General features: G+C 56.8%; 2 protein-coding genes across 2 annotated transcripts; both read right to left on the reverse strand.

Moving 5' to 3' along the window:
* Positions 1–1,088: 1,088 nt before the first annotated feature.
* PTPN9 (protein tyrosine phosphatase non-receptor type 9) lies at positions 1,089–11,862 on the reverse strand. The gene is made up of 13 exons (XM_058811124.1): positions 11,592–11,862; positions 7,924–8,067; positions 7,422–7,511; positions 7,197–7,321; positions 6,512–6,617; positions 5,796–5,906; positions 5,241–5,569; positions 4,786–4,879; positions 4,615–4,684; positions 4,010–4,088; positions 3,601–3,751; positions 3,302–3,509; positions 1,089–2,416 (listed from the first exon to the last, which is right to left on the reverse strand). The coding sequence occupies exons 1-13, from the start codon at positions 11,622–11,624 to the stop codon at positions 2,190–2,192; spliced, it is 1,767 nt and encodes a 588-aa protein (XP_058667107.1). The 5' UTR covers positions 11,625–11,862; the 3' UTR covers positions 1,089–2,189.
* Positions 11,863–13,923: 2,061 nt separating this feature from the next.
* SNUPN (snurportin 1) lies at positions 13,924–22,648 on the reverse strand. Its single transcript, XM_058811146.1, has 8 exons — positions 22,497–22,648; positions 22,194–22,350; positions 21,306–21,410; positions 21,111–21,207; positions 20,145–20,242; positions 19,796–19,873; positions 18,643–18,723; positions 13,924–14,967 (listed from the first exon to the last, which is right to left on the reverse strand). The coding sequence occupies exons 1-8, from the start codon at positions 22,646–22,648 to the stop codon at positions 14,650–14,652; spliced, it is 1,086 nt and encodes a 361-aa protein (XP_058667129.1). The 3' UTR covers positions 13,924–14,649.
* Between the last annotated feature and the right edge of the window lie 495 nt (positions 22,649–23,143).

Consider the following 23,143-nt stretch of genomic DNA (forward strand, 5'->3'; position numbering starts at 1 on the left):
GCAGGTTGTGCACAGCTCCAGGGGTGCTCCCAACACCCACTTCTCTCCCTCCAGTGCACTATGCCCTGAGACATGCAGCCCTTCCAGACAGATTCCCTGCTGCCTCTGGTTCTGTTCCAGCCTTCCAGTGCTTGTGTCCGACCTCAGTTTGGCACAGCCACGCCAGTCCACCCCCAGAGCACAGGGGAAAGCTTCTCCCTGTGCTAGTCCTAGAAAGACACTGGCATCCCTCACTTTTGTAGGCTCCAGCTGAACAAACACAGGTGCTGCTCTTCACACCCGCCAGCTGCCCTGCTCTGGGGCACGAGCTCTCTGGCTGGCTCTAGGGCTTCATTTGCACAAGCTGCCTTTTTTATTCCCTCATCCCTAAGCCTCAGGCTGCTGCTGCTGCTCCAGGACTGGCATTGCTTGCACCTGAGGGCACTGGTACAGCCCAGGAGTTCCCCCTAATTTTTCTGCCCTACATGCCATCTCAGAGGGGATCCAGAAGCACAGAGGCCATGCCTGCACCCCCAAATCCTGCAGCAAAAGACAGCAGCAGGCAGATCCCATGGCCAGACAGGAGCCTGATATCCTGAGGCTTGTCAAGGCCCTGGGAAAAGAGGCAGGAGCTTGGAGCAGGGTGGCTTGTGCCCCCCTAGCTACGCCAGCTCATTGTGCTGCCTTCCCTCCTGACACTATCCTGCCTGCCCAGGAAAGCTTCCTGCAGCCTGGTTATCTCTGCCTCAGCCTCACCCAGGCCAGAAGAAGCCCAAAACACAGCCCTGTGCTCCTCAAAGTCCACGTGTAGCCAGGGATGGGGCCAGCTGGTTTTTAGAGATCACAGCCCATGCAAAGCCCTGAATTCTCTCCTTCTGTCCTTCCCAATGCCCCCACGACAGCAAAGAGGACTTGTCACTGGTGGTATATTTATATATCAATACAAATAAAAACAAAACAACTCCCAAAAAAGTAACAACAACAAAAAGGTTTCTCTGAGAGCAAAATAGGAACATTTACAAATACTTCTGGCTCTGGCTTGGATCAAGTTAATGTTAAATACAAAAAAAAAAAAAAAAAAAACCAAACACAAAAAAAAACCCCCAAAAGAAAACAAAACAAAACCTCCCAAACCCCGCGCCCCCCTTCCCCAAGATTATAAAAAAATAAGAATATACACATTCAAAGAGCTTATTACAGTATAAAGTTGGGGAGGCCCAGGCAGTGGCGGGGCTGGGGCAGAGGCTCGGTGCCTCTCCAGGGTTTGGGGTTTACTCTTGCTCAGCGCTTTCCCAGCCCATGACTCAAGGCAGGGCTGGGCCTGCGGGTTCCCAGGGGCAGCTTGGGAAAGCCGGGCAACCTGGAGAGCCAGTCGGTCCCCACAGCCCCGTCACCCTGTCACCCTGTCACCTCGTACCTAGTGACTCCCTCAGCGGCACCCAAGGGCAGGGGATGCCTGCCAGCTCAGCATCCCCAGACAACCCAATCCTCCAGATCCTCCCAGGAGCACTGCTGCTATCTCTCTCCGTGGGGAGGATGAGACAAAGAAACAGGGGGGACACCATCGGGTATCCTTGTGCCTCCAGCGGGATGGGCACAGGAGTGGGTACTGGGTCCCAACGCTGCCCATGAGGGGAAATAAGGGCAAGGGGGGAGACAAGACAGAGCCAGGACCAAACTCACCGCTCCAGAGATCACAGCAGTGAGGTGGCAGGACAGCGGGGACCCTTGGGAGCTGCTACAGGGGAGGTTGTATATATGTATCTATATAATAGCCGGGGGGGTCACAGCGGGGGTATATTATATACACACATACATACAGACACACACATGGAGCGTCAGGTGAGGCCGAAGCACGCGCCTCTTCCTCAGCCCCAGGACTGGGAATACATTTCATAGGACTTTGCAAAGCCCCTCTCTAGGTGCATCTTAGGTGGTCCCAACATCAACATAAAAAAACGAAAACAAAATTAAAAAACCCAACAACTCGAAGAGAAGACAAACCACCTCCCCAACCATCCAAACCCAACCGAAACACGACGGGGAGGAGTCTGAGCCCCTTCCCGTGCCGGCAAAGTGGCAGCCACCGTTTGGGTTGAATAAGGCACAGTTCCATAGCAGTGCTGACAGCCGAGGCGCTCCGGCCCTGCTGAGTCCCGGCGGGGCAGCCCCCGAGGATGGGCAGCGGCGTCCGAGGGAGGCGGAGGCTCTCAGTGCCCCGGCGAGCTCCTCTCCTGGGCGGCCCGGCTGTGGTTGGAGAGCAGCAGCCCCTCGCGCTGGGCGTGCTCCAGGATGGCCGTGTAGCAGAAGTAATACTGCTCGGGGGTCTGGATGCTGAAGGCGCGCTGGCTCCGCATGCGCAGCACTGTCTGGTAGATGTTCAGCGTGCCCACGTCCTGCAGCTGTGACAGGCAGATGTCCAGCGCGCAGAAGGTACCTAGGAACGGTGATGGGATGGCATCAGACACCGAATGGCACCATCACCGCCCCTTGTGAGAACTGGAGTGCTGGTGCTCAGCCCCACACTGATCTCCTCAGGGCATCTGGGGACTTCTCCCACGTCTGATGGTTGTGGGAGGTCCTGAGGACATGTCTCAGGGTTGTTGTAGTGTGTTTTTATACTCTGTAATACTTTGAAGTAGTTTTGTTTTGTATCCCCATATTTTTCCCAAATGGTTTATCCCAGACTGTACCCCCCTCCCTTTACCTGTGTAATCCCTCTCCCTGGGTGAGACCATCCCCAAATCCCCAGCCTGGCTCTCTGTCAATCACTCAGCATCTCATCCCCTCCATCTAGAAGCTTTGGTCCAGGTCGCCGAGTGATCAGCCAGAGGCCAGGGTTCAGCCCCCCAAGCCTTGCCCCATATGCTGTCCTAAATGTCTATCCCCAGTATCCATCCCTTAGTGTCACTTATTGGTTAGTAAAATGTTATCTACTTTCAGCATCCACCTCCCTTTAACTGTAACCTTGGCACATCTCCTGGGGCTCTCAGCAGGAGGCCCCCTAAGGTGCAGGAGCTCCCCAGAGCCCCTGAATAAAACCTTGGAGTAACCCCTGCTAAGAGACGGCCCTTTATCTTCTACCGATGTCTCTGGTGTCTCTTGTGCTGCAAAGGTGCCCTCAGTACCCTCGGGGCACAGAGAGTGTCTCCCTGCTGTCTGTGGTGTCAGGGTTGCCCCCCGGTGTCTGCCGACTCGGGACTGGCTGGGGATCCTGAGAGGCTCCCAGAGAGACAGAGACAGTGGGTCCCCAGGATGGAAATGCCCCAGGGAAGCTGCACTTGTCACCCCACCATCCCCAAACCTCCCCCACACCCATTACCTGTCCTGCCAATGCCAGCGCTGCAGTGCACCACGACTGGGGGTCCCCCGGGGTGGCCCTTGAAGCGAGGTCCCAGGGCGCTGACAGCCACTCTCTGCTGCTGCTTCACGGCCCCCAGAAAGTCAATGAGAGTGGCAGCGGAAGAGGGGACACCATAATCTGGCCAGCTCAGGTACTGGAAGTGGGACACCAGCCGCCGCTCCCTGGTCTGGAGAAAGCAAGGGCTTTAGACTCTCTTTCCTCCCCTGACCCCTGGTGCCCCCATGCCATTCCTCCACCAGGCAGCTGTGCCCACGCACCTCTGAGCTGTGGATCTCCAGGATGGTCTTCTTGTAATGGTTGAGGTTCTCTACGCCCAGGTTGGTGATGGTCAGGGCCCCAAAGCACGCCTGGAAATCCTTTTCCAGGGGCCAGTACTGGCCGCACTTCCTCCTGCCTCCCTCCTCCAGCCTGGGAACATGACAACGACAAGCTGGTAATGTCCTCCTTGTCCTGCCTGAGACACCTCCCATGCCACCCAGCCTTGGTCCTTTGGGGATCCCACAGGGACCAAACAGTCTGTCCTTGACCCCATGTCCCATTTCTGTGGGGCTCTGGCTGGCACCACTGCTGCAGGATCACTGCCCCGAGCCCAGCACTGCTTATCCCACACCAAAAATGCTCATTTGGCACAGAAAAAGGGGGTTGTGTCCCTCCATGAGCGCTCACCGGGTTGTCATCACGATCACCAGGACATTCTGCTCCCACACCATGCGCCAGAAGTCACCATAGGTGTTTTCCAGAGGCCCTGCAGGGAAAGCCACACATCAGCCCAAAACCTCATGGATCTGGGCAACCCCTTGGCCAGCAGCAGCCACCAGCCCCCCCTCACCCCCCCAGGGAACCACAGCCCCTTCCTGCAGGGGCTGACCCAGGTGTGGCTCCATGAACAGCCAGGAGCTGTCACTGACTGTCACCTCCAGCACCAGTGTCCCTATGGCTCAGCACTGATCCTGCCTCTCTGCCCATCCCTGGGCAGATGGGGCAAATCCAGAGCTGGGATAGGGGCAGGGAGAGGGCTGCTATCATGGATGGAGACGAATCCCCTTGCTCTCTTCCAAGGGGAGAAGGAAAAACTTCAGTCCACTAGCTGGAAACTGATAGAGGAATAAATACACCCAGGGAGGAGTAAATACACCCTGGGAGAAGGGGGACCTGCTGGGCAGTGCCCAGCTCCTGGGATGTCCCCCATGGCCAGCAGCTGACACTGGGCAGAGAGGTGGAACCCACGGCTGCACCAGGAGCAGAACATCCCCTTGCTGGCTCAGCCATACCCTGAGTGCCAATGTAAGCATTCCTCTGCTTGTAGCCATCCATGAAGCTCGCATTGATGTAGTCAGTCAGCTGCAGGGAGAAAAGCATGGGTGAGAGAAGGCCTCCAGACCCCTGGGACAGCTGTGCCAGCTTCCCACAGGACTGTGGGGTTCCCTCCTGGGCTGGCTCACCTCCGGGCGGCTGTATGGCTTTGCCAGCTTGACACGGGTTTGGTCCAGGCAGGGCACGTCCCCGTACCGGTTCTTGTCCTGGTTGTAGGGTGCCCTGGAGAGGGAAGCAGGGATGGATTCCAGGCAAGGCAAAGGCAGCATCCCTCCCTCTGTGCAAGCCTCTGGGGCCCGTAGCCTGGGCTCTGCTGCCATCACCTGGCCAAAGCCTCGGGAAGCAGAGTCCCGGCCAGGTCCTGGTCCCTGCTGTCCTCTGCAGCTCCCCCTTATTCCCAGAGGCTGCAGGACCCACAAAGGGGGCTCCCACCATCCCTAGGCCGGGGTTCTGTGTTGCTAACCCAAAGCACCACACCATGAAGAGGCCAATAAACCCCACCCAGCAGCAGAAGCATGGTGGGATGAGGGGGCACACAGCTTTTTGGGGTGAGAGGGGCACCCGGCTCCCTCCCACAACTCACAAAGAGCAGGCGAAGGTGCCGGCTGGGCTCCTGCGCCGAATGTCTTCATACTCCTCATAGATGCCACGTTTCTGCTTGTGGCTGACGTGGTCCAGCAGCTCCTGCAGGGTGACAGACTTGGGCCCGGGGACGTGGACGGAGCCGTTATCTTTGGGGGCCGCCAGCGGCACCAGGATGAGCTCGTCCAGGGGGTCGGGGTGCCCGTTCTGCTGGGGCAGGAACCGGCAGTTCCAGCTCAGAGGGTCCAGCTTGAGGGACCCCCCGAGGTACTCAGGGAGGCACTCCCGGGGCAGGTGATCCTTCAGCTCCGACATCTTCACCATCTGCACCTGTGAGAGGAAGGGGACAGGCGGGGGTGACTCCAAGAAGGCTGGAGAGGATTCGCCAGGGATGGAACAGGGATGCCAAAGGTCTGGTGCTCGGCAGCTTCCAGCAGATGGGGCTGAATGGCACAAGCTGCTTTCACCACCCTGGCACGAAGGGAAAGCAGCCTCAGCCCTGCCTGCTGAGGCTCCTGTGCCAGGAGAGTCCCATGCCAGGAGGGTCCCCACTCACCCGCTCCCGCAGCTTCTCCTTCAGTAGCAGGCTGATGATGGAGTAGGGCACACGGAACCACATGGGTGCTCCCACGATGAAAACCTTCTTCAGCCGAGCTGGGAAGGCACCCTGTGGGCGTGAAGAGGGGGTCAGACCCACTCTGCTGTGGCAGGGGACATATCCCAGCAGAGGTGACAGCCAGCACAGGAACCCATGAGGGCAATGCCACATCTGAAGTGTGCCTCACACGCTCGCAGCTGTGCTTGCTTTTATGACTTGATAAGGAACCAAATTACTTCCTTGGAATTAGGTAAGCAGAGGGTTTGGCTCCACAGGGAGAGGTGAAGACTGGGAACTGGGATTATGCAAAGAACACACCCTGGCCAGTATTTACTCTTATTGATTTTTTTCCGGAGAAGGGAGGAGGCACCAAATGCCAGCACGATTAAAAAATAATTTGCATCTGTTTTCCCAAAAGTGCTGCCAGCAGCTGTGAGAGGAATCCAGCCTGAGGACAGCTGATCCCTCCCGCCCGCGCCACACCGCAGCCGCAGCCGGGTGCAGCCTGGAAAGCTCCCAGTGCCTCCCGAGGTCCTGCAGCTGGTGCTGCTGGCTGAGACGTGGTCAGCGTGGTCTGGGGGGCAAACTGATGCCAAAACCACAGGACTTTGGGTTCTTGGTGAGTGAGTGGCCCACACACTGTCCTCAGATATCAATTAACCCCCAGGTACCACCTTGAGCAGGTTGAGGATCTTCTTGCTGAGGTCCAGCTCGAAGTTGGTGTACTGTGACCCTGCCATGTCGTAGATGAATACCAGCCCATTCCTTTGTGTCTCAAAGCTGAGAGGAGGAAAAGAACAACATCAATCCCACAACATGCAACCACCTGGCCCCTGCATCAGCAGCTCTGCCCCATACTGACCACCAAAAATCCCTTCCCATGCTTCCAGAAGGACTCACAGACCCAAACCTTGCTTCTGCACTTCCCAGCTGCTTCACCATCTCTTCCTACAACCCTCATTTAAGCCAGACTCGTGCCTTAAGCCTGCCTCAGCAGCATCACTCGTGATGGGTAAGGTCAAAAACAGAAAGAGCCCAGCAGGATAAATGGCAGGGGAATGTCCTGGGTTTATATTTTTGGCAGGGCTCACGTTACGTCTCGCCGATGGTGGGGCTGCCTCTTCCCCAGCCAGAGCCTGCAGGAATCCAGGACTTTGCTAAACTGAACCCAGGGCGTGGACAGGGCAAGGCAGCAAAGAGCCTGGCTCAGGGCTTGGGGGATTTTGCTCCCCTGCTGAACAGCTCCGTAAAAGGAGGGCTGGCTAGAGCTCAAAGCAGGGAATTTCAAGCCATGGGGAGCAGTGATCTCCCTGGGACCCTTCAGTATGAGACAGGGTAGCCCTGCAGAGGCAGGCTCACCTCTCCACAGCTCGGTCCAGCAGGTAGAAGAGTGCCTGGAGCACCACGTGCTGCACGCTCTTGCTGGGGTGGTGCAGCTTGGCTGTGAACAGGGCGATGGAGGCTCCCGAGGGGTCCCGCACGCTCTGCCAAGGAAACAGGGTCAGGTTCCCGCAGCATCCCCATGGAACAGAGCTGGGAGAAGCCCCCCAGCTGGGGGAGCTCCCTGGGGGACACCCCACCTACCAGAATGGTGAATTTCCCACTGAGCAGCTCCGAGCGCAGTGGCTCCTCGTGCGGCTTCAGCTTCACAATCCCCTCCTTCAGCCGCGTCTCCTGTGGCACAGAGGGCAGTGACAGCGGGCACAGGGGGCACAGGCACAGCCCACCCAGCTGTCCCAGGGAACCTCTGCTCCATGGGATCATCTTCCAGCACACCCCCCAGTAACAGAAGGAGCAGCTTTGCAACACCAGGTTGGAAAAGGCAATCATGGATGTATATCCTTAACACATAGGGAAATGCTCTGTGGGCAGCACACACCAGGCAGGAGGGCACCCCATGAGCTGCTCCCAGAGCACGGGAAGGGATCGGGATCGGTGAGATCTCCATGGCAACCCGCCTTGGCTGAAAAAGGATTTTCCAGCTGGATAAAACTTGTAAGGGAGAGAGAGAAAGAAAAAGGAGGAGGGGGAGGGTGGTCCCAGGGAGCAGGAAGCCCTCAGATGGGGGGGTTCCCATCTCACTCACCCGGTAGGAGTGGAAGAGCTCGATGGCCCGCAGGACGTCGAACTTGCGGGCCATGAGGAACTTGACAGCCACATTCCAGGAGAGCGGGGACACATTGTACTGGCCTGTCCACTTGTTGATCTCCTCCAGGAACTGCTTGGTGGCCTGTGGGAGAGATCAGGGGCATGCAGTGAGACAGGGTGAGAGGAAGAGGAGAAGGAGGAGAAGTGGCCAAGGAGCATCCCTGGTCATTGTTGGAGCTACAATCCTCAACAGACCCAGCAGCTTCTCGGGGTGAAGCAGGGAGCTCCACAACAAAAGGGGTGAGGGCAGTGGCAGAAAGGGAGCAAGGAGTGAGAAAAATGGCCTGGAGGCTGGGGGACACTTATGGAAGGGAGAGGGGGAGCAAAAGGAGGATTTTACAGGCAACAAACTCCCATTCAGACACAGCATCCCCAGCACAGTGGCAGTGGCCTCCTGGGGCTGCAGCTCCACCATGGGGCAGTGAACTCGGCTGAGGGAACACAGGCAGTGACATTGGAGGGCTGATACTTCGACCAGCTTGCCCAGTAACACCAGTTTCACACATACATGGAACACCAGGAGGGTCCCAGGACACAGCTTTGCCTTCTGCCGCGGATTGATCCCCTGTCCCCCAGGGGAGACAGGGCAGTGCAGCCCAGTCTTCCACAGCATCCTGCTCAATGGAAGGAGACACCAAAATGCCTTCCTCCCACCCAGGCACACGCCAAATAATGCAGCTTCCAGGCTCCCAGAGCGGAGGATGGTGAGCAAGGAGGTGGAGGAGGGAGGGCAGTGCTGAAGGCTGGCTCCGGGAGGGAGGGAGGCAGCCAGGCGGCGGTGTAGGATGTCAGGCACGGAGTTACTGGGAACTATTCAGAGTTACTGGGAGCTATTGAGCCAGAAAAGCTTGTCGGTGTTAATGACTTCCGACAGGAGGAAGCGAAGGGCCGGGGTTTATCGGCGGCGCGAGGCTCGGCAGGGACAGCGAGCCCCTCTCATGGGATGGGCCCCAGGAGCCCGGCTCATCCCGGGGTCTCTCCCCACACTCTGCAGCCAGGAGATCCCTAATGTGGTCCCAGAGTCACACAAAGCAGCCAGGCAAGCACCACAGGATAATAAATGGGGCAATACTACAGGAACCATCTTCAGCCTTAACATAGCACACATCCCCACATCCATATCTGTAAACATATCCTATCAATATATCCTGGGCACACCTCTGCTTTGCCAGGGCATCCCCTGTGGCACCCAGTTGCTCAAAATCCAGGGCAGCAGATGCAAACCCAAAATAAGTGAAGAAGATCCTTCCCCAGCACAGGCAAGGTGTGGGAGTGAGAGCCAGGTACAAATCCCACTTACTTCCCTTGGACAAAGACCAGAGCTGACACCACAGCCTGAGCTGGCAATGATACTCCAAAATAACGGGAAGGGAGTCCCCAGATGACGGGAAGAGAGGCCCAGAGGGCATGATGGCAATGAGGAGAGCATGCAGCCTGCAGTTCAGGTCTTCTTCCTCAACACCTAACCCGGCACACTTCACACAATCCCATTTCCAGCAGCTGTCACGAGGGGTGATGGGCTTTTGCAAGGGGAAGATGCACAAGAACAAGCACTATCTTTGCAGGGCAGCTCAGCCATGAATTCCAGCTTTCCCTGGGAACACAACCAAATTCCAAACTTACCAGTGCTGCCATTCAACAGCAGGGAGCCAGGCATTACAGAGCTGAGCATCAATGCCAGCCATAGCTCTGCCCCCTTTGTGCTCCACTGGGTCTCATCACCATTCCCAGCCCCAATCCCAAATGGATTTATACACATGTCAATCCCAGCGGAGCAGGGATCGCTCCACGTGCCAAAAACAAAGCCTGTGACCCAGAGCTGCAGTAAGAAGTCCTGCCTCTGTAGCACTGGGAGTGAAACTGTCCGTGGCCAGGCGTTTGGAACAATGCTGGTCTTTGGAGTGCTGGCGTCATCCCCGTCCCCGCTGCGCTGGAGCAGGGTGGTGACAAAGCCACTGCTGCTGGAATCCAGGGGTTCTCCCAGCCCTCCTCCCCCAGGCAGCAAACCTGCCCTCCTTCTTCAGCATGGGGAAGTGGGGGATAAAGCTGTGGAAACTGCAGCTGGGCTGAAAACCTTCAAGGAAAATTGGTTTGGCTCCTTGGGGATAGGCCAGGGAGGGAGCTGCAGAGAGCCAGTAGAAGAGATGTCCCAAGGCTGGCCTAAGAGGAGACGGGTGAATTTCCCCCTGGCTTGCTGTTGGTAACAGGGGAGAGTGGAGGAATCTTGATGAAGGGATGGCAGGAAGGGCATGTTCCAGCCCAAACCACAACTTACCCATGAAAAGAAGGAAACTTTGTTATTTTGGCTTCCAGGCCACCGAGGGCAGCACGGAAGGCAGCCTTCCCCACACCAAGCTGATGACCCAAATGTGGAGCCACTATTGCAAACATCTCTTCACCTTCTCCATCCAATATTCCCAAACAAACCAGACATCTCAGATCCCTCCCCTGAGATGCTGCTCCCACTGCAAACCAGCCTTCCCTGCCGGTGAAGGATCTCCAAAACCTCTATTTCTAGAAGCTTTGCCCCCTCCATGACACAGGAGAAACGCAAATCTCAGGCACCTGTGGGGACAGAGGACACTCCCTCCTTGGACACTCCAAGGACACTCCCCATTCCTTGGGATTTGATCACCCTGGAGAGAGCAGTGCTGCTCCCAGGAGGAAACAGCCTGGTAGCTCTGCATTTGCTGAGCACCACCGCAGGCTGCAGGAGGGGCACTTCCATGGAGGTTTTGGGACTCGGCATCTCCATCCCAGCCCTCCTAAACCTCCCTGTAGAAACGAAGCATTTTTAAAGGAGAAAACCAACCAGCCAACCAACTGGAAACCCGACCATTTTGGAAGGAAAACGGGACTTTTTGCTGTGCAGTGCCCAGCGCCACCAACGTGGCCAGTGTGACAGCCCGAGGGGGCAGAGGGATGCCGGCAGCTCGCCCAGCCCCGCTGCCAGGCTCCACATCCCCATGCACGGGGAAGCCCAGCGGCCGCGGGCGGGCAAGCCTGGCGGAGAGAGGACAAAGGAGGGGACGGGCAGGGATGGCTGCGGCCACCCGAGGCGGCCGGGCCGGCTCCAGGGCCCCGTTCCCCGAGCCCAGCAACATCCTCCCGCGGTGACGCAAGGCCGGCGGAGGAAGCCGGGACGTCACGGGAGGCCTGGGGCGTGGGAAGCGCGTGCACACGCATCCATCCATCTATCCATCCATCTATCCATCCATCCATCCATCCCCATCCCCACGCACCATCCCCACGGCAGGGAGCCTTGCCTGGGGGCCACGCTGCCCTGGGGATGCGGGACCCACGCCCCAGCACCCACGGCGGGGGCCTTGCGAGAGCTCCTGGGGAGCGAGAAGGCTGGGGGGGTGCGTGGATGGGGGTTGCAGGGTGGGCGCTGCGTGGGTTGGGAGCCTGCGGGTTTGGCATGGATGGACGGGGGGCTGCGTGGGGATGTGGGGGGTTCCCATCGGGAGAATCGCCTGGCTGGGAGAAAAACCAGCCTGGCAACCCGGGCTAGCCAAATAACGATGGGAAAGGAGTGGTGTGGGGAAGGAGCCCCCGGGGTCCTGCCCAGCCCGACCCGGGGAAGAGGAGCCCGGCGGGACCTACCTGCTCCTCCTCGGCGCTGAGCTCCGCGGCCATGCTGCCGCCGCGCCGGGCCGGGCCGGGCCGAGCCGAGCCGGGCTGCTCTAGGCGGAGGACGCCCCGGCGGAGCCCATCCCCGGCGCTGCGGGCACCGGCCCCTCCCGGCGGCGAGGGCGGCTCCGCCCCGGGGGCCCCGCCGAAAGTGCCGAGAAAATTAAAATAAAACGGGGGAACAAAAAAATTAAATTAAATATCTATGTAAGCGTGTGCGTGTGTTGGTGCGAGCCCCCCGGGAAGTTTGGCTCGGCCCGGGAGCGCCGCTCGGCTGGGCCGGGCCGAGCCGAGCTCCCGCCCCGCTCCGCTCTGCCCCGGCGGGGGCGGCGGCAGGAAGCGCCCGCAGCCCCCGGTCCCTCCTCCCCGTCCCCTCCCCGCGGCTCGGCCGACCCCGCAGGGCGGGCGGGGGACAGGAAGCGCTCCCCGGCGGGGGGGGGAGCGGGGGACAGCAGCCGGGATGGGGCCGGAGGGGCCCGGAGCCCCCCCGGCTCCGCGGCGGCTCCCCCAGCCCCGGTTCCGGCCGCGGCAGGCGGGAGCGCCGCCGCTAAAATGGTGGCAGCATCCTCCTCCCTTTGCTGGTGCTGTATAAAATTCCCGGCAGCCGCATCCTCCCTTGCTGTTACTGGATAAAATTCCCGGCACAGCTTTCTCCCTTGCCGGGATTCCAGCCTTCCCCCCACGAGCGCGAGTCCGGGGTTTCCAGGCGTCTCTTTGCACTCCCTCCTCTACGGTCCTTAAATTGCATTTCCCAGCCGAGCGCAGGTGTCAGCGCCTGGACGGAGAGTCCCGAAGCTCCTCCGGGAAGGAGCGGGGATCCCGGCAAGCGCAGCAGCGGTCGCTCCAAAAAGCCAGGCCCTGGGACAAGGGGACATTTTGTTCAGCCGAGGAGCACTGTGCTGGCAGCGTGCCTACAGCCGGAGCCTCTGCACCTAACTGGGAGAAAATGGAAGCAGGGCAGAGGGAAGGGGCTGAGAGCCCCGGCTGGATGAGGGCTCCAGGCTCCTGGTCGATCTGCCTGCTCAGCTCTCCTGCCCCAGGCCAGATTTCAGCCCCCGGTGGGGTGACCCCTCCAGCGGAGCCGCTGCCTGCTCCTGCTGGGAGTGGGATCGCACCCAGCAAACAGAATAGTCACGGCACCAAACTGTGCTGGCTCCTGCGACTTCCGTTTGACACCCTCCCTCCAAAAACAGCCTCTCGTTCCCAACAGGAATTGTAACGCAAATATTTATTTCTCCAGCCCAGCTCATGCTTTTAAAAGGGAAACTATGAGGCATCATCTGGAGCCGGCGGGAAGCTGCAGTCGCTTCCCTCTTGCTCTCCTCCATCAGCGCACACAGCCCCTTTTCGGCTGTATTTCCTCTCCTTCCCTCCTGGAGGACCTTGGAAAGCTGCTGGAGGGCAGTAACCTGAGCTGCAGCTTTCTCTGCCCTAAGGGATGCACAAATCTTCCATCCAGATGCCCACCTCCGGGTTTAATTGCCTGATGGAAGGAAAACTGTGCTGACAGGAGGCTGGATGCTGTATCCTGCTCAGCGCTCTCCCTGCAGACGTCTGCCAGCCAGGGAGGCTGAAGGTGGGAACCTTTGAGGGATTGGGAGGCTAAGGCAGTCCAGGTGCTCATCCTCTTTCCCTGGGTCAGCTGCTTCATAAGTTAAAGATACCGAAACCAGTAACTGAAGCAGCTGTTAGAAAGCGACAGCTCTAACACCGTGGGGCCAGGGTGCCACTTCCCTGGCGGGGAAGGGGAGGGGAGGGAGGGCAGCCCCCTCCCACAGCCAGGCCGGGTCCTGCTGCCCGCTGCTATCATCAATAGCGCTGCACGGCCAGATGGTCGCACACAGCCCACACGCTTGGCACAGAAACCAGGCTCTTTCTGGGAAAAACGGGGGGTGCAAGGGCAGGATACAAGTGCACCCGCTATCTGCAGGTGGCCATCCCCACTCTCAGTATCTCCTCCAGGGGAATTTCCATAGAGAGCTGGGAGGAGAGTCCCCAACACTGCCGTGAGCTTGGTATTTCATCTCCTTCCTTTTCATCCCTCTCTGGAAACCAACATGGGGACAGTGAGAACCCCATTTCATCCCCCCAAAACCAGGGAGGGGGAGCAGCCGGTGCTTAAAAGGTGGGGTTGGGCTTGGGGATGAGAAAGACAGGACAAGAGACTGAAGTACCTCGATGTGCAGAGAATTCAACCCACACAAGCGTTTCCTCTGCTCCCGTCAGCACTGGAACCAATTTTTCAATCCCTATTTGGGAGGCACAGCACGCATCCACCCTTAGGTAGCAGGAAGACGCTCAAGAATTTGTCTTTCTGAGAAACCTTTTATTTGGCACGATCAATGGTAGCGTTTTTCAGAGAGAACCCATTCCTTCCTCCCCCCACTGGGGAGAAAAGCCTCAAGGAGAGAGAGGCTTCTGCCGTGCTCACGCTGCACAAAGCCCTGCTCCAAAGCAGGTCCTGCTGCAACGCAGGGAAATTTAGATTTTCCCCAAGAACGCGTGGGTGTGGAAAGTCCAGCCGTTGCATTTACAGCAGATCACTGCAAACTTTTTGTTAGTAACAACTTTCATTGGAAAGGCCTCAGAAAACAGCTGGATCAAAGGCTGAGAAGCCCCAATTTCCAGGGCTGGGAAGGTGGGGCTGCTGCAAGGGTCACAAGCAGCAGCTGCACCTCAGAGGTCCAAGCACTGTTCCTATGCTGGAGTTTTGCCAAGACTCTAACAGAAGCGGGGTCAGGAGCTGAACTGTATCCCTGTGCTATGGGGACAGATAATTTCCCAACACATGACTGCTTTAGTGAAGAACCAGACTGTTAAGGCCTCACAGAAGTCCTGGCAAAGAGTATATAGGTACATAGTAACAACAAATACAAAATATCCAGCAGCACCTGGGGCAAGATATTCCACTGTCATGCCCTTTAAACAAAGCCATCCTATCATTATTGCCCTGCCCTCTCAGGAGCACGAGGCACAGTGAGGAGCAGGGAGTTTTTCCCTGCTCTCTGCCCAGCTGGGCTGTCCCAGCAGCTCAACTCTCCATCTGGCTCACTGCTCCATCCCGGCCCTCCAGAGACTTTTCTGGCTGAGGGGTGGACAAGTGTTCCAGCTCGTAGTGTCCATTCCTCGTGGCTGCCTGGCCCTTTTCCCCCGCCAGCTTTTTGCTCCTCTTGCTCTCAATGATCTGCTGGAGCTGCCTCCCAGCGTAGTCGGGCTTGGCTGTGAGCTCAGTGGTGGGCACGGTGAGCCCCAGGATCTCAGGGACCATGTAGGGCCGCAGCCAGCCCACCAGCGGGGTGCTGCCCGGGGTGTAGTGGGTCTGCTTGTGGTAGAAGAGCAGCCCATCAACCTGCAGGCAAGAGAGACAATGAATGAAAGGGCAGAGCTGAGGTCATTCCTGCAGGTGAATGACCAGGCACCAGACAATGGCTCTGCTCTCTCTTTGCAGGCCAAAACCACCAGCTGGATCATTTTTCCTCAAGCAGTGCAATAAATAGCGGAAGGGAAAGGAGAAACCTGCAGAGCTGCTGCCCTGAAAGATCAGCGACTCCCAGATGGCTTTAAATTGTCAAAGGCAAATGAGTCCAGCTTGGTGTCGGTACAGAGCAACGTCGTCTGGATGCTTTCATCCCATTCTGCAGAAAAGCCAGAGAGTCTCTGAATAAGGCAGCCCACTTTACTGGATTAGGGCTATTTTAAATAATACATTTGGAAAGTAATTAGCCCGAGCGTGTGACGCCAAGGAGCCCTGATTCCTAACAGCTCTTTCAGCTGGCTTATGCCAAAAAAATTCTTAACGTTTCCCAGGAGAGAACTTCTCCTAGCAATCAGTGACAGTTAAGGGCACTCAGGACTTTAAAGGTTTAGGCCCTAACTCTTGTGCTACTATTTCCACACTCTGCAGTGCTGCAGCTGGCTGACGTTTCCCCCACTTCCTCACCGTGCTCAGGGATTCTCATCCCCCCTCTTCCCACGCTTCCCAGGGGTGTGCTCTGCGAGGTTGGATCCTGCTGTCAGGCTGACTAATGCTGGAGGTGGTGCTCCTCTTAGCTCAGCTTCACAAGCTCTTAAAAGGCCATTTGGCTATGAGGAAGAGTGGCTGAGTGGGCAGAAAAGGGGAGAACAAGAGCCCACCTCAGGATGAACTGCTCCCAGACCCCTCCCCGATCCTACAGACTCCAGAACAGAAACACTGGCTGAGCACAAAGCAGCATATGTCCACTTCTGCTCCACAGATGCTAACCTCTGGCAGAGAGGGTAAAGCTTCTGGCACTATTCTGTCCATAATTTTCAGTCACTGTTAACATCTTGCAAAATAATCCCAGAAAAAGGGGGATTTCTGTGCTAGGAAAACATAAAACCAGAACAGTAAACATCATGATGAGCTTGTGCAACCCCTCTGGACATATAAAGTTAAAGTTTTCCCCCACCCTGCCTCCTGGCAGGAATCAGATTCTGCAGCACTCCAGTACATCCAGCCCATTCCTGTGGGTGCGTGGCACTCGATGAGCAACGGGGATTCTCCGGTACCCACAGGAATGTTTTGGTACAGATCAGAGCCTGGAAGGCCTTCCAGACCACTCCAAATACCTTCCCCAAGCCAGAGCATTCAGCCTGGTGGAGACAGGTCAGGTTCCCTATATTTACTCCTATATTCCTTCCCATTTATTTCATTTGTTGGCCAAGTCACCACAGTGACAATGGCCACATCAGAATGAGGACTGACGCTGTCCCTGAAGGCCTGAACCTGAGGAGAGACTGGCCTGGCAGGATTTAACATTCCACAGCCATGCTTTCCAGATTTTAGGTGCCTAATAGTCCTCCCATTCCTAAGCATCAGGGTTTCTCAGAGGCTTTGGCTGCCCTGCCTTCATGGAAAGCATGGTTTTACACAGATCTGTGAGAGACAGCAGCTCTTAAGATCCACTCCAAAAACCACTTGAAATTCAGAGCCAGCCAACTGATCCAAAATCTAGTGAATTCCAGGGAATAAGAGTCCACTGAACAGAGTGGATCAGGCCCTGGCTCTAAGGTTACAGATTAACTCTGAAGAAGACCCAGATCTGAAAGGACTGACCTCGTCTGTGGCCACCACACACACAGGATCCCTGTCAGCATCAAAAGATGCTGGGTCCACACCTAAGACCCACCTCTGTTACCCTCCACCCATAGTCAGGATGTATTTTGCCTCCTGCAAAGTTTACTCCGTTCTGTGCCCGTGGTAGAAGGTGTTTTTGGGGATTTTTGGGCTCCCTCTTGTGGCACACCACACAGACCCACAGCTCCCTTCTTCCTGGAAAAAGCACCAAGGTTCCTGCACTGTTGGGGCTGCTTTGAGCCAACGTACACCACGTTTTGCTTCTCGGAGTCACTCCCTGATACAGCAGAGGGTTTGGGGGGGCAAATCACAGCTGGATTACACAGCTGGAGCCTGTTCAGCTCCATCTCCTGCTCCAGAGTTTTGCAATGGCCTCCTTTGTAGCCCAGAGGTTTGCTGCTCTGACTGCAGTGGGCAAATGCTCCTCAGCCTTTCCTCACGGGAGCAGATGCCTCAGGAGGGGATGAAGACTTTACTCAGGAAAGCCAGGAACAACTGTATTACAGAGGAGCATTTATTATTGAGCAAGCCAGCTGAAAGAAAGCTGGGAAGACTCTTCAATCCATGTTCAGAGCAGGGTCTGGCAAGACCAGCGAGGGGTTGGGACTTTCCAACTTGCTCTGATGACTGTCCTGGCTTTCACAAGCAGAAAGCAAAGTCATCCCTCGTAGCCAAGTTAGTGCCCTTAACTTAAACCTACACCTATTTTAATGGCTAACTCAGGATGGGAGACCATGAGAGACACTGTCACATCAATGTGGCTTTTGGCTTTGTGGGACAAGAAATCTCTGTGGAAGCTGTTCCTGACGTAGGGCTGAGCTGGGCACTCCCAGGAACAGCTGCAGCCACTGGAGGAGCTCTGGCTCACAGATGTTGTCACTGTCACCAGGTCAGAATGCCACTGCCTCCTCCATCCCCTTCCCTGGGAGTGACAATCAGCCAGGGCAGGCAAAAGCAGCCAGAGCTGATTCCACAAGGGGCTGAGACTCACTGCTCACAACAACACAGAACTGAGCTGGGTGGCACGTGGCTGTTCCTGTCCTGCCCTCCCACAAAGGTCAGAACAGCACAACAGCTGTGGGAGGGGAAGTTTAGGGTGGATATAGGAAATATCTTCCCCCCGGGGATGGTCAGGCACTGGAATAGGCTCTCCAGAGCAGCAGCCATTAGCCCCAAGCTTGCCAGAGCTCAGGGAGCCTTTGGACAACACTCTCAGGCCCAGGGTGGGATTCTTGGAGCTGTCCTGTGCAGGGCCAGAGCTGGAATTTGAGCTACTAGCAGGTCCCTTTCCACTCAATATTGTATAATTCTACTTTTAAAGCTGATGAAGCAAACACAGGTGTTCTGCTTTGTAAACAACACTGTTCAGTGATTTCTGTCACAGCCAACTGCCCCCAGCTCCAGTACACCTCAGGCACCCATCATGAACACCCAAACCCCCTAGAAACATTGGGATCTCACCATCACCCTTGTCCTTCCTCCCCACAAAACAGCCAGCTGCCTTGTTGGAAGCACCAACACCAAGGAGATGCACACAAGCCCACCCAGGGTAGTGGTCAGTACCAGTTTTGGCCCTAAAAAGGTCAGCTGTCCATCACACTGCTATGTGAACCTGAGTTGTGCTGCTGTGGAGGCAGCCTGAGTGGTCTCTCACCCCAAGAGGCTCTTTCAGACACAGCCAACTGCAGCAAGGGCAGCACAAACCCAGGGAGTGCCATGGTTTAACTCTTGCTCGTTTGTGTGGTTGAGTGAGGTGTGTGACAAGGCAACAGATCAAACATGGGCACAGAGGCATCCATCTCACACACAGCAAACAGCAACTTGGCAAACTCTCTGCAGCCTCAGGAGAGCAAATTCCCAAGGAGAGGGGACGCACTCTCTCCCAGCACTGGAAGAGAGTCCAGGCCCCCACCTGAGTGTTCTCACCTCAAAGGGAAAGTCTGTAGCCAGCAGCTCACACAGGCTGTCCGAGGAGCAGGGGAAGTTCTGCAGGCCCACAAATTTGTACTGGAAGAGTAAGAGAGGGTTAGAAGTCAAAATTCCCTGATCTACACGTGAACAAGTTCCTGAATCCAGCACTGGTGTGTAGGCAGCTAAAGAGGAAGGATTCCTCTGGTGCAGGACGTGACATAAGAGGGAAAGGGTGAGGAACAGCTCCCACATTCCTGATACCTTTTTTCCCAAGCACCTAAGACTGCAGGAAGGACTTTTCAGGAGACCTGACCCAGAGATGGCTCTTCTAACCAAAATAGAAAAGGATGACCTCCGGGCAGGATGCAAAGCAGACAGATGTCTGCTCCAGGCTGCTGCCTCAGCCAAGCCAATCTTTCCACCCAGGAAATGAAAGCTGAAACGACCCCCCCCTCCATTAGGTAGTTATCTTCTGGATATTCCTGTTGGGAGTCAGGACAGGATGTTCTCTGAACACAGACACCCTCACTGCAGTCAGCTCCATTTATCACCGAGATGCTCAGCTCACAGGAGCTGTTCTGCTTGGCCATGTTTGAGCAGACAAATCTCTCATGTCTGTACCCAAAATTCATGTTCCAAGCTGCTGTGGACTCTAGGTCTGACCCCCATGTGTAAGCCTTCAAAGGAAGACTTTTTATTCTGGCTCAGCAGGGACTCTGAGTGGCAAGCCAGCATTCATCCTGACAACTTCAATGATCAGTTTAAACAGAGGGAAGGCTTAAAGCTTTACAAACCCACAAGACTGCCAGAATAAACCCCATTGTAGTCAGGCTGCCAACCAATACAGCTCCTGAAGAAACCACACTGGCTTTCCATTCCATTACAAGGGAAAGCTAAAAACAGCATGGAAGTTAGCTGATACCCTGCAGTGTGATCTCCCTCAGCACTTTGGATGGGGGGGAAAAAACCCCACTAAACTCATTTACAATATGCAGTGGTTCTATTTACATCCTGACCACGGCATCCCATTTCATCAGATCTACACTTTGAAGCCTGATCTGTGAGGGGAAAGGAAAAAAAGCTTCCACTTGTGAAAGAAACTGCTGAAGCCTGCTGAACAGGAGAGCTTACCCCCCCTCAGCCTCCTCCTCAGAACAAAAGGACTTACTGGATTAATCCTGCTTTTCTCTCCCAGCCCTTCCTCTTCTTGGAGTTTTGAGGAGAGCCAGAAGAATCTGAAGTCAGTCTGTGAAAGGAGGCAGAGTTAGTGACCATTCACCATTCACCACACATCACCTGGCAGTGTTTGCTGACCACATTTGTTCCTCTGCCCTCACCTGGGAGATTTACAAACTGACTTAATCTGCAGAAACAGCACCCCAAACCCTGCTGCCCCCCCCCTTATCCAGCAGCTCTAAAGCTGTGCTTAGGAGAAATTTCTGCCTTTAGCAGAGTGAGCTTCACACAGTGCTGGAGCAAAGCAGCTCAGGGAACAGCAGGGAGGGCAGGGTCAGTACCTGGCAGTCATAAACAGGGTGTCCTCTCCAGCACATCACGTCCAGGATGTAGTAGGTCTGCTTGGCCTCGTTGTAGATGCAGTCCAGGATGCTGTACACTGCACACACAAACACAGGGAGGTCCACACCTGCTCCTGGCACTGCCCAAGCCAGCTGGCCAACACCAGGTCCCAGCTCTCTGACATTAATCCTGCCCTGATGTGGGACTGTGGGATCCCCTCCTGCCAGCACAAACTGCAGCCACAAAAAGCATTGAGCTTGAGGATCCCACCAGGCTGCAAAGGGACCAGTCAGAGGCACAACAAGCAAGGGCATGTTTCAGAAAATGGCATTTGCCAGACAATAAGCCTCTCTTTTTGGGGCAAAAAAAAAATAAAATTCCAAGACATATTGAGGAAGATGACACCATACAAAGGTGTCTGTTAAAGGACAGAGAAGATGTCAGGGTTTAAGAGTGTCAGTCAAACAGGAAGTTTATTAAAAGATGTGGCAGGACATGAGGCAATGGTTTTAAACTGGATAAGGGCAATTTCAGATTAGATGTTAGGAAGAAATTCTTTCCTGTGAAGGTGCTGAGTGCCTGGCAAAGGTTGCCCAGAGCAGCTGTGGCTGCCCGATCCATGGAAGTATCCAAGGCCAGGTTGGACAGGGTTTGGAGCACCCTGTTTTAGAGGAAGGTTCCCTGTCCTTGGCAGGGCAGTGGAACAAGATGAGCTTTAAGGTCTCTTCCAACCCAAACCATTCAGGTATTCTACATGCTTATCTAGCATAAAGGCATCTGATATTGCTCCCATCTAGTTATCTCCAGAGACACAGAAACTGGCCTGAAGCTGAGCACCCCCAGCACAGAAAAGGGGCACAGCCGTGGAACCTGGGGGAGCTGGAGGAGCAGCACTGGGTCTGTGAGCACACACAAACTCCCAGGCAGTTCCCCTCTCTCCATCCAGACCCTCCTCACACCTGTACCTTTGTCACTGGTTGAGTTGTGCCGGTTTCCCCCCGGCAGCAGGGATGGGAACCTGTTGACACAGAAGCCACTCTTGGTGTAAGCTGCTGTTGTGCCCTGTGAGGAAAAAAGGAGAGAAAAAACACAGTCAAGCCAGTTTTGTGTTGGCTGTGAATGGGTAGACATCCTTCAGCAGCTGCTGGAAGCCCACTTACCCTGGAGGCCACGACAAGAGCCCTTTTCCCGACGGGACACACCACCACAACCCACTCCTGCTCCAGATCTGAGGGCACATCCACCAGCCACTCCGACAGCATCAGCTACAGGGAGCCCAGGGAGAAGAACCAGTCAGTAACACCTCTCCTGAAGTTAAGGACAACAAACAGCTCAAGGGTAGAGCAAGGAGGCTTTGGCTTTGCTTTGACACTGGGTGTTTTAAGGGCAGCTGGCACTGCTTGTCACCCCCCAAAGGGCTCTGTCCCTTCCCTCTAATGAAGTCCAACCTGCCTAACACATTCTTCCCCAAGCCTTCCTCTTGCTTCCCAGCTGCTGACTGAGCTTCAGACCACAGCACAGGGCTCACACTGGGCATCCCACACCTTGGGGTTTAAAAACACAGCAGGGCTTAGAGATTCCAAAACCTCAGGAGTAAAGAGCCTGGACAAGCTGACCCCTTCAGAGGCTGCCTAAGTGGCTGTGTGTTATCTAGAACCAATACAGCACCCAGGCTGATAAAATCCAGCTGAGTTTGCCCTTTTTTTTCCTTTCCAAACACAGGGAAACAGAAATCTTTAGCTGAATACTGCCTAACAGGGTACTCATGCTGCTGGCTGAGCTGAAATCTCCTAAAGTGGGGAACACAGCGACGCAGAATTAATGGCTGGAATCACTGACCTTCGAGACCTTTTAAATCTAAGTGATTCTAAAGCACATCCCACCTCCATGTGTTTTGGAGGCGAGCTAAGCACAATTTCTTTCTGAGCACCAAGCCGAGCAGGACACACTCCTCTGAGCCCGCAAATGGCCATCACCGTTGGCTCAAAACACTCCACATCCCTGCCCCACAGCCACACCCCGCCACAGGGACACAGCTGGCTCCTCACCTGATTGGCGTAGCGCTTGGGCAGCTTTTTACCAGCATCCACGTCCATCGCCTCTTCCTCCGCATCTTCCCCTTCCTTGTCCTCGTCCTCGCTCTCCACCCCGGCCCAGTCGTCCTCCGCCAGCCTCCTGGCATGGTTCACGTAGTCCAGCCGCCTCCTGGGGTCGAGCAAACAACCCGCGGGGTGTGAGGTCCCGCACGGCACACGCGGCCCGTGCCGCTCCCCTCAGGCGGCTCCGGGCCGGCCCAGCGCGCCCCGCGCTCCCCTCCCGGCGGCTCCCATCCCGCCCGCCGCCGCGCTCACTCTCTCTGGATGCGGAGGAGGCGCTGCCGGCGCTCGGCCTGCCCGGGGCCCCCGCGGGGTTTGTAGGCGGCCAGACGGGGGTGCGGCGCGGCCGGGCTGCAGGGCCCCGCCAGCCCCACGCCCGCCGCCAGCGCCGCGCTCAGCTCCTCCATGGCAACCCCGCGGCCCGCCCGCCGCGCTTCCGCCCGCGCCGCCCGCAGCGCCCCCGCCTGGCGCGGAGGCCCCGCGCCCCCCTCAGCCCGTCTCCCCGTGCCTCAGTTTCCCCCGCAACCGGGCACCGGCACGGGGCGCTGCGGGCTGGGACCGGGCACTGGTGAGGGGCACAACCCGGCAGGGACGCGGGAGCAGCCGCAGCCCCCGCGGGCGGGGAGTCGTGCCCCCGGCGCCGGCTGCCTGCAGAGGGCAGCGTGCGGCTGGCCGGGCCGGGCCGGGCCGCTCCCCGCCGCGAACCGGGCGGCGGAGCGGGGAGCGCTGCCCTGCGTCACGGGAGGCTGGCGGCCGGCTCCGCCACCCCTTCGGCAACGGGAGCGGCCCCGGCGCTGCCCCGTCATAGCCGGTGGCGGCAGGAGCGGCCCCGACACCGACACGGGCACCACCGCCGGCGCCGCCTCCGTCCTGCGTGAGATTTACGGATTTCAGGGAAAAAC

This window comes from Ammospiza caudacuta, chromosome 10 (assembly GCF_027887145.1).
Source record: "Ammospiza caudacuta isolate bAmmCau1 chromosome 10, bAmmCau1.pri, whole genome shotgun sequence".
NCBI lineage: Eukaryota > Metazoa > Chordata > Aves > Passeriformes > Passerellidae > Ammospiza > Ammospiza caudacuta.

Bases quoted from the DNA above. Each gene is read 5' to 3' on its own strand.
- PTPN9 (XM_058811124.1), bottom strand. From the start codon at position 11,624: ATGGCCGCGGAGCTCAGCGCCGAGGAGGAGCAG. The intron at 4,880-5,240 runs GTGAGTTGTGGG...TTCCCTCTCCAG, and splicing joins GGCACCTTCGCCTGCTCTTT to GGCACCCTACAACCAGGACA. The intron at 3,510-3,600 runs GTGCGTGGGCAC...TGCTTTCTCCAG, and splicing joins TGGAGATCCACAGCTCAGAG to ACCAGGGAGCGGCGGCTGGT.
- SNUPN (XM_058811146.1), bottom strand. From the start codon at position 22,648: ATGGAGGAGCTGAGCGCGGCGCTGGCGGCGGGCGTGGGGCTGGCGGGG. The intron at 21,208-21,305 runs GTAAGTGGGCTT...TTTTCCTCACAG, and splicing joins CTCTTGTCGTGGCCTCCAGG to GGCACAACAGCAGCTTACAC. The intron at 18,724-19,795 runs GTAAGTCCTTTT...TTACTCTTCCAG, and splicing joins AGAAAAGCAGGATTAATCCA to TACAAATTTGTGGGCCTGCA.